This window comes from Bolinopsis microptera, chromosome 1 (assembly GCF_026151205.1).
Source record: "Bolinopsis microptera isolate Bmic1 chromosome 1, MBARI_Bmic_1.0, whole genome shotgun sequence".
Classification (NCBI taxonomy): Eukaryota; Metazoa; Ctenophora; class Tentaculata; order Lobata; family Bolinopsidae; genus Bolinopsis; species Bolinopsis microptera.
Window position 1 is genome coordinate 8,600,811 of NC_087072.1, and position 9,858 is coordinate 8,610,668.

The window sequence follows — 9,858 nt, forward strand, 5'->3', positions numbered from 1 at the left end:
TTCCAATATCATTTTTGTCGTATATCTGTCGTCTGAATAGTTCGACGTTTCGTCTCCGAACTATTTTGAATACTAATTATCCTGCTGCTCAAGTTTTGCTGTAATTGACCTCCTCAGTCCTTCACTTACACTTCCCACGTCTATATTGAGACGTGACATAGACAGCTTATTACTTGTTATTATAGGCTATATTACTGTCCTCAATAAGTTTGTCGTTCGCAGATTCATCTAAAAATGTTAGTCGTGATCTTTTAATTAATTCAAAGCATAATCAATTTCTAATTACTTTACTTCTAGAAAAAAGCAAATTAAGGTTTTATAAATAAATTACAAATAAATTATTATATTCTGACCGGTTAACATCAAACGTTGTCAGATAAACATAATCATCCTGCATCCTTCCTGAGGAATTTAAAGAAATCGTATTACTCCGTAGTCCGTAGGGGGCTGTAATAACTTCCAGATTACAGGTTACATGCCTAGTGCCTAGTCCACTATCTCAAAATGATAACTTTTTAAATACAATACAATAATTTGTGCATTACATTTGCGGTTTGCGGATATATATTATGTTATATTTGCTAAGTTTGTCATGCCAGTAAGATTGGGAAGCATGTTTCAGTAAAGAGTAAGTTCAGTATGACTATGTTGATCATCAGTTTCGTAAAAAAACAGGACACTTGAATTCAAATCAATTCGTTAATCATCAGAACCTGGAACCACAAACACTGTGTTCATATCATACATTTTTGGGATTTCCATTGGCTGTTTAAATCAAATTATGATATCGCGATGAATTTTCGCACGCATGCACTCCTTTTAGATGCACCCCAGTTCTCATGGTATCAAATTTGCGGCAAAATTTCTGTACATACTCTGCTATGGGCCGTTCTCCTGGCTCAAGCAGGTCTAGTTCATCCATATATATTTCTGTACAGATTTCACTTATGTTACAGAGCTTACTGAAGAAGCAAATATTGGTTTCCTGGAATTCGCTGGAGTAGAACTAACTGCTCCACCAAGTAACTTGACAGACCATTTAACAAGAAGTCGAGACAGAAATAGTTGGAGTCAACGATCCTATTTAATTAATTCTGAAATCTGTCATTATTATAAGACATGGGTACTTTCACAGTTCTTAATTTTACAAAGTGCGTCGTTAATGCTATAAATAGCGGGTAAGTATGATTTATGAGCTCAAAGGAGCACTTAAAGTATGATCTTCAAGGCAATAATAGAGTTTGTAACCCCTATTTGTCTCTCGATTGACGTGGAATCTTCGTTACCGTTGGGAGCAGTTGACTGAGCGATTTCAACCAAATTTATTGTTTCCGAGAATTATTTTAGCATTTAAGAATCGGGTTACCATCCGGTCAGTTCCGCCATTTGTGGCAGCTGAAAGACGTGCAGATATGAGAGGATTGTGATTGAACACTCAACAGGGTACTACTACAAGAGTACACAATAATATCATGATGTTGTGGTTACACACTGAGGTAGCAACACATCTGTTACCCTGCAGCAACTGTACCTAACATCCGGCCCTCACGTCACCACTATATATCTATTTATAGCTCCCCCTCAGCTCCCTTACATCTTCCTTACAGCTCCCCTCCAAGTCACCGCACCACCTCACCCCATGTGTCGCCAGGTGTCAAATTTGAATCTCAGCCCGTCTCATTGTCATACACCTTCCGGAATATTCTGATCAATCATTCTACATTAGCCAAACCAGAGAGCTAACCGCTACAATTATAAGAATCGTAGCTCCTAAATTACCCAATTCCAGATTCGTCTCCGCTGTTTGAGCAGCTGTTTAAGATCTGGAACGTTCTCTGATGGCCCCACGTGGCGTCATACCCGACTACGAGCTATTTATAGCATGTTTGGTGACCCACAGGTCTATTTATATTACCATTGGTAGACTCTGTCTGCTAGAATCCCGCAATATACAGACCGGTAGATGTGCAAGCAAGCAAACAACGTGCTATAACCACTTTATAGACCATGATACTACTTCACAGGTCAGATCTGCTGACTTTTCACGCACTTTCACAGTATTCAATCTACTATTATTGGACCTCTGAATCATCTTATGATATTGATCACTGTATTGTAAAAGTTAATTGTACTGAAATGTAACGGTTGGTTGGTTCGTTAAATGCCCCTCCAATAACTCCATGATTCCAATCTTCTGCTCATCTTATCAAATTGAATCCCCTAATCGTATAGGGATGTTGAATATGAAGTCTATTTCCGAATATTCCGGTCATGTCCCACACAGTCTTCAAGTTTCACGTTCACACCTGCTCCCCCCCCCCTCTGTTGTAGACACACAGTTACCCAACAACACGGGGCCCAGCTTTTCCTGAGAGATGAGAGAGCTAATTTGGGTAGCCGGGGGCCGATGTTCTAATGTAATAAAGCCGGGCCAGTGTGGGAGATCAACCTGATACCTCACTGTACGTGACACGTGTTACAGTCCTCAGCTCAGAACTCTCACTTCCCTCTCCCCGGTTCATGATATGAACACTGAAGCTCCATTTAACACTGAAGCTCCATTTAACAGCACCATTATTGTTGTGATTCAGCTATTATTATTTATAGCACATGTACTATGTAGAGATATGATCTAGGAATTAGGATTGTTGGTCCAGCCATTTCATGAATCACATTGTCTGTCGAATGTAGTGGAGGAGGAAATTAATAGTTTTCTTATCAATAGAAAACATAAGGAAACATTAGGAATACTGGTCCACCACGCTCGCCTTTGTTGAGCGGCGAGCGCGTCACTAACAGTTGAACAGGTGCCAGAACTTAAAATTGATTTACTGTGTACAGCTGTAGACCGTCAGACCTTTGTAGTCAGTGTATAACGTTTAACACATGAAATAGCAATGATGTAATAGCTCTACTAAAGACAAGTCCCCATGTTAATTATCACCGTGCACACCAACTTCGAAAGTTCCTTGACGATAGTGACCTCATATCATTGCTCTATATTATGACTAATATGACTTTTTGCCGCGCTACTCAGCTAATTGGAGATGTCATCCTGTACTGGCACATTGCTCTGTCAAGACAGCAGTAGCGTGTCAGTGCTATAAAAGGGACAAAATGTTCAACAGTATTTATGAACTGTTCAGTATTTATTGTACATCTGGTAAATAGACGAGCTCTCTCTCTCCCTCTCGCCTGCCTCATACACTCTCTCATATTGCTCAGGTTCTCTCTCTCTCATGAAGTCATCTCTATTTTGAGGAGAGTTCCACTCTACTGAACACGGCATCGTGTACTATTTCCTTATTTTCGTGTGTGACTGTGGTTCGAGGCCATCATCACTTTCGTGAGGTGGTGGTGGTCTCTTTGAAAACTAGAACCACTTACAAAGAAGAAATAGATCTTCAAAGAAATGTCAAATGTGTGCTGAATGTGTTCTCCAGAACAGAGTGGTTGTGAACATCTTTAAGTTTAAGGTGTGTTTAAGGTGTAGTCCGTTTTATCGAAATCTGCTGTCACTTTGATTTGCTAAGTAAGTATTTTCTTGGCTGTGGGCTGTGGTCCGTGGAGAAAAGGGAGATAAGAATTGATTTCTTCATGCTTATTTTTGGATTGTTCTCCGTTATATTTAAATGCAATATAAGGATAATAATTACGGTCGTTAATTTCATTTTCTCGATGGCAACTTAATCACCTTTATTTTAATCTTGAAAGTCGCGAATTTATCTCCCTCCGCTAATATATCAACTTATAAATTCTAACATTATGAATATCTTGCAACGCCTTTGATAAAGCCTTAGAGTTTCCCCATAATATATATTCAAACGGAAGTTGCTTTCGAACTATATTATTTGTTCCTCTTAGCAATAACATATTAGTCGATCCAATTATCTGTCATTTTCTTAACTCGTTTACATCATCACATCATATGCATAAAAATCAGGCCCTAATTATTTGAATCGAAAATAATTCTGTTGAATAATGAATTTGAAAAGGACATCGAAAGTTAGGGGTTGAGGTTCTTGTGCGTGGGGTATAACGTAGTGTATCACGTTAGGCATCTATTTACAAAACTTTAAACACAAACTTTGTATTGTGACGCCAGTGCTAATTAAAGGCTCGAATTATCTTATACGGCCCTTACTTTCTTACGTGTAATTAGTTATCGTGCGATATTTACATTACCACACACACATGCTACATCTTGTTCGGAGTATTGAGCGAGAACTTTTGAATAATTTCGTAGAATTATTCCATTTATTATCTAGATATAATATGTTTGCAGAGGTCAGTAGTTTTCTGGTTCTAAACCTCTTGCTGGTTACACATGATGTTAGTTGAAGCTTTAAAGGTAATGCCCTGCTTTGCAAGTATAGCTAGTGCAACGTGTTTCTGTGGTAAGGAGATCATTAAAAAGATGATGTGTTATAATGTGCTCTCTCACATGACACGTGACAAGTACCACAGTGCTCTTCTTCCGGCGGCTATGTTATTGTTACTATAAATAGCTCCCCCACGAACTAGCTCCAGTCTGCAGCACACCCCTGCACCTGACCAGGAATTAACTAACACTGCTTCCTTTCTTGAGCTGTGCTTCCCGCCAATCTCGCGTCGCCGCCAGCCCAACCAAAATAGAAATATTCTGTGGAAAGCAAGGAAGTTCTAACTTGGTATTTCTTATGCCGTGGGTTCAAGACTGGCATTGGTCTACTGACTTACTTGCTCCAGAACAACTGCTTGCAGCACCGTTTTCTTGTGTCTAGCACAGCGCTGTAAATCGCTGGCTCGACTCTCACCCGGATGGGACACAGCCAATCAGCACTTAGTCAGCTCTCTGTCGACCAATCAGAGGAGGTGAGCCCACTCACGTGAACTGACGATGTGTCTAAGAGAGGTGCTAGTGCAGACTACTTGCTTCTCCCACCACGTCTCTCTGGCTTGTAGTGAGAGAGAGTAAGTCAGGGAGAGAGAGAGAGAGAGAGCTGGGCTCTTTCTCCCATTTAATTGAGGAAGCGGGCTGGTATTAATAGCCGCTGTTCTCATTGCGTACGAATATCTCTCTGCTTCCTGCTGCTGCCCAGCAGTTTAACCAACGACTGTACTAGGAGAGTGCGACCAATGCCTGCCTGCCGTTCCAGCCACATTGTGTGGCACAACAACTACTTGCCTCTCTCGCTCTATACTACCAACCTACCGTGTTTATTTGTTTTATTTACCGGCCCTCTCATACGCTCTCTCTCTCTCTCTCTCTCTCTCTCTCTCTCTCTCTCTCTCTCTCTCTCTCTCTCTCTCTCTCTCTCTCTCTCTCTCGCACTCTCTCTCTCCTTCTTTGTTTAGCTGACACTGCCCCTTTTATTTTAAGGTCCTTGACGTTTGATCTTCCACTTTAAAAAATATACCGTTATTTTAATTTTATTTCCTCCTTGCCCAAGTTTTAAAAAATAAGGGTCACCCAAATATTCAAATCCTTCTCCTGTATTATATAAGTTAAGGAACATACCACAGAGAGAGAGAAGAAAGTGTTACACCTAGTTTAAAACCCCACGTCTCATCGTGTCGTCTGGTTGCGGGGTGTGGGTATCCTTAATTTTGTAATCTATACTATTAATATCTCCACCCGCTCCCTCGCTCAGTAGTTATAGTCAGTACTACCTTGCAACACTGTATTATAACATACTTACTGTGCTCCTTTATAATTCGCCGCACTAAAGTACGTAAATACACTCTCTGCATCATGGGGAGTGTACTCCTTTAAAATATGTAATAATACTTACTTGATATTAATCCATGTATCGTCCAAGATTTGATAAATCGTGTCTAAGATCATCGCTTTTGTGACGTTAATGAAATTATGGGCAGCGCCGCAACCCGTGATTAAAAAGATTGGGCAATTATGATATCTAATTTGAAACAGTCTGAAGAATTTTCTATTTCAACCTAGCAGCAACAGCTCGAGTCCTTTTCTCCAGAATTTCTCTTTAAATTTAAAGGCTGATGAAACGCTTTTCATTTCTCCAAGATACCTTTCGTCACGTCCAGATAAATATAGCTTATTATGGCCTAGTTCAATATACTCTTTAAATTTATTAAAAGCAGCCAATAGAATTTAGAGACAAGGCAGATTAGATTTCCACATTGTAATGGGAGATCGTGATTTCTTAATATATAACCATTTTAATCAGTGCATTTGAAGGTATGAGATAGTGCAATAAGAGGGGTTATGGTGGAGGATAACTTTACTATTTTTACTGCGTCACTTAAGTAATTATCAAGCTGATCATATAAATGTTTTAAATTTAGAAATTGTAAACGAGGAGTTTGGAATGTCTGTGGCGAACCAGCCTATCCCAAAAAGTTTCTAAACCGATTTATATTGTTTAAACTCTTATCATTAATCAAAGGTGCAAATCACTCTAAAAATTAGTCAAAATAATAAATATCTTGTCATATAAAATGTTTTCGCAATATATTATAGTTTCGTATCAATATATTATTACAGTTTATAATGCTGATTCCCAGCTCAAAATCATAATGTTTCCTGAATCCCAACACCCCCGGGCTGTCTCATATTTTCTATCCCGTGAGAAAGTTTTATATACAAACTACTCAACTATGTTTTCAAGACAGACTTCCTTATAAGGTTTATTTTTCCCGTATTTATAAGATTCACTAAATTGAAAATATTGGGCCCTTACAAGATACTTACTAAGATCCTGATATATTCTGGTCGTCACTATCTATTTTATACGAGCGCTGCTGGCCTCTCATTTCTCTCACGGGTACTTAAACTCAATCAGGACGTCAAAATGTGATGTGGGTTCAGCATCTACAAATATAGTGTTGAAAGCGAATGATCGGCAGCCACTCAGTTGACAACCTTGAAGAGCTCTTTAACCATCGTGGCATGTGATTGGTCCACGACACTCCTAAAATGACGTCAGCAAATTGAAGGCAAAGCGGAGGATTGAATTTTAACACTCTATAAGGCACACTTCCAATTTTTGCAACATAAATAATTCGGAGCAATTAGTCAATCTTCTAACGACGCTTACCGACACTTACAGATCGACTGGTTATTTGATTTAACTTACCGCCCTGTTTTGAGTTGCCCTTCGCTACTTTTAAGGAAATTTGCGTTTCAAAATCGTTTATGTCATAGATAGTTAAAAAATTAAGTGTTCGAAAATTCCCTGTCATGATTATTGAAGTTAATGTATTTGGAGCGGTTCATATTTAGGTCTCGTTTAAAATTCCATCATATCAGTTAAAATAGCTGTTCACAAAATGAGCTGTGGGAAATACGGAAATACCACTGAGTTGTAAACTGAAACTACGTTTTTTTCAAGAATGCAGGATAAAAAGCACTCTAACTCCTAACAGGTTATCCATACCCTTACATGTTAATACTGTTAATTAAAAGCAGCCAATTCTTTCAGAACCTTTTAACAACCAATTTTTAACGGTTACCTTATTATATCGCTTACCCTACCACTCTAGTATATTTATAATAATTACATATATATATATTATGTAATATGCTGTTTTTGGTGAGTTATTCAATTGAAAAAGTGCTAGACTCGGAAGAAGTAGGGAGCTGGGTAGAAATGAAACAACTTATGATTGCATTAGCATGAAATTTTAAGTTTGTAAACCGTTGTTTCATTTGTATAATAATGTACAACATTATGTATACATAATATCCATTATCCATTGCAAACATAATCTTCCATCCTTACAAACTTATGGCACTTCATTATCGAGTCCAGTCCTTGTCCCCAGTGACAACCCCCTTCACAACAAGGATCAAACAGTAGCTCTCATCATTTACACACTGAATGTAGAAAGTAGGGTGTGATACCCACCTCGCTCCCCTCTCTCTCTCTCTCCCTCGCTCCCCCTCCTGGGCCCTGGTTCTGGGCCCTGTTGTCTGCAATCTGGTGTACTGTTGACAGTACTGATACTGAGTGTGCAGTATACTAAACTCCCAGTGTATGGGTTGATGATGACGTCATCTTGAGCAGACTTACCGATGACAGATTAATATGCTGTCTCTATCTACCCCCTCTCTCTCTCTCTCTCTCTCTCTCTCTCTCTCTCTGATGCAAACACACACAAACTGGAGTTTAAACATCTTCCTACCGGGAGATGGAGGGGAGCCAAGTTTGTGTAGCGCCGCCTAGAACCAGGCCACTAGGACCTCCGAGTCACAGAGTCAAAGTTACAGTTTTTATTAAGGAAATGTAGCTTGAGACACGTGGATGTTTTAAACTTGTAGCTTGATGTGGGAGGATTTATCAGCCGATCTCTCTCTCTCTCTCTATCTCTCTCTCTCTCTCTCTCTCTCTCTCTCTCTCTCTCTCTCTCTCTCTCTCTCTCTCTCTCTCTCTCTCTCTCTCTCTCTCTCTCTCTCTCTCTCTCTCTCTCTCTCTCTCTCTCTCTCTCTCTCTCTCTCTCTCTCTCTCTCTCTCTCTCTCTCTCTCTCTCTCTCTCTCTCTCTCTCTCTCTCTCTCTCTCTCTCTCTCTCTCTCTCTCTCTCTCTCTCTGTCTCTCTGTTTTGTCCAGTGTGTCCTCGTGTTATCCTTCACAAACATAAATATCTGATATTATGCTAAATATAGACCTGTCTTTATAATACTTAATATAATATACTGCCTGGTATGTACGCGACTGTTAACTAAATCATGCTGCATCAGCAGCGTTCATTGTTCTTGTTTAAACGTTATGTAAGTTATAACATGGCCTGACACAAGTAGTATTACTTTTACTCACACACGATATTACTAATAATTCGAGAGACGCTTTCATGATGTAATTATTATTAAACGAAGATTTCAAACCTCGTAAATATGTGTTGCCTGATCGTATATCCAAATACTATAATCTGTTGTGCTATAATTTCCCGCCAAATCTTTCCAGACTTACTATTTCCTTTCTCTGACACAAAGTTATCAGGATGTTAACCAGAAGTTAGTAGGGTAACTAACAACATTGTACTAACAACAACTAACACCATTACTATGCTTCTGGTTTGTGGTGAGTATATATCTGTGTGCAGGGCGAACAGCGTGTGTGTGTGTGTGTGTGTGTGTGTGTGTGTGTGTGTGTGTGTGTGTGTGTGTGTGTGTGTGTGTGTGTGTGTGTGTGTGTGTGTGTGTGTGTGTGTGTGTGTGTGTGTGTGTGTGTGTGTGTGTGTGTGTGTGTGTGTGTGTGTGTGTGTGTGTGTGTGTGTGTGTGTGTGTGTGTGTGTGTGTGTGTGTGTGTGTGTGTGTGTGTGTGTGTGTGTGTGTGTGTGTGTGTGTGTGTGTGTGTGTGTGTGTGTGTGTGTGTGTGTGTGTGTGTGTGTGTGTGTGTGTGTGTGTGTGTGTGTGTGTGTGTGTGTGTGTGTGTGTGTGTGTGTGTGTGTGTGTGTGTGTGTGTGTGTGTGTGTGTGTGTGTGTGTGTGTGTGTGTGTGTGTGTGTGTGTGTGTGTGTGTGTGTGTGTGTGTGTGTGTGTGTGTGTGTGTGTGTGTGTGTGTGTGTGTGTGTGTGTGTGTTGGGGTGTGTGTGTGTTGGGGTGTGTGTGTGTTGGCCGTTGGGGTGTGGGGTGTGGGGTTTGATAATATGCGAGGTATGTGCAGATACTGAAGCGTGAATTAAGGATATAATATCAAGTAACCTCAAATTACTAGACATATGATATGTCATAATATTATATTAGCATTTCCAATCCTACTCTGGATTTCTTTGACTACATTTCCAAATTGTGTTGCGCAAAACTTTGATAGCCTCGTGTAACTTGTCAGGACCACTGCTTTAGAGTTTAGAGCATTTAAACTCAATGTGACTACTGAGATCAAATCATAAAAAATATTAGGTTTT

General features: G+C 39.7%; 1 protein-coding gene across 12 annotated transcripts in view; it reads left to right on the forward strand.

The window, feature by feature from the left end:
* LOC134815671 (histone deacetylase 4-like) overlaps positions 1 to 9,858 on the forward strand; it is a 28,200-nt gene that overhangs the window by 5,523 nt on the left and 12,819 nt on the right. For 2 of the 12 annotated variants that reach the window (XM_063824266.1, XM_063824316.1), the window contains exon 1: positions 8,951 to 9,033. The exons of the other annotated variants lie outside the window; for them this stretch is intronic. In XM_063824266.1, coding sequence (XP_063680336.1) covers positions 9,018 to 9,033 — 16 coding nt within the window. In that variant the 5' untranslated portion in view covers positions 8,951 to 9,017. Of the gene's footprint in view, positions 1 to 8,950; positions 9,034 to 9,858 lie in introns of those variants that run through there. 12 annotated transcript variants of the gene reach the window in all.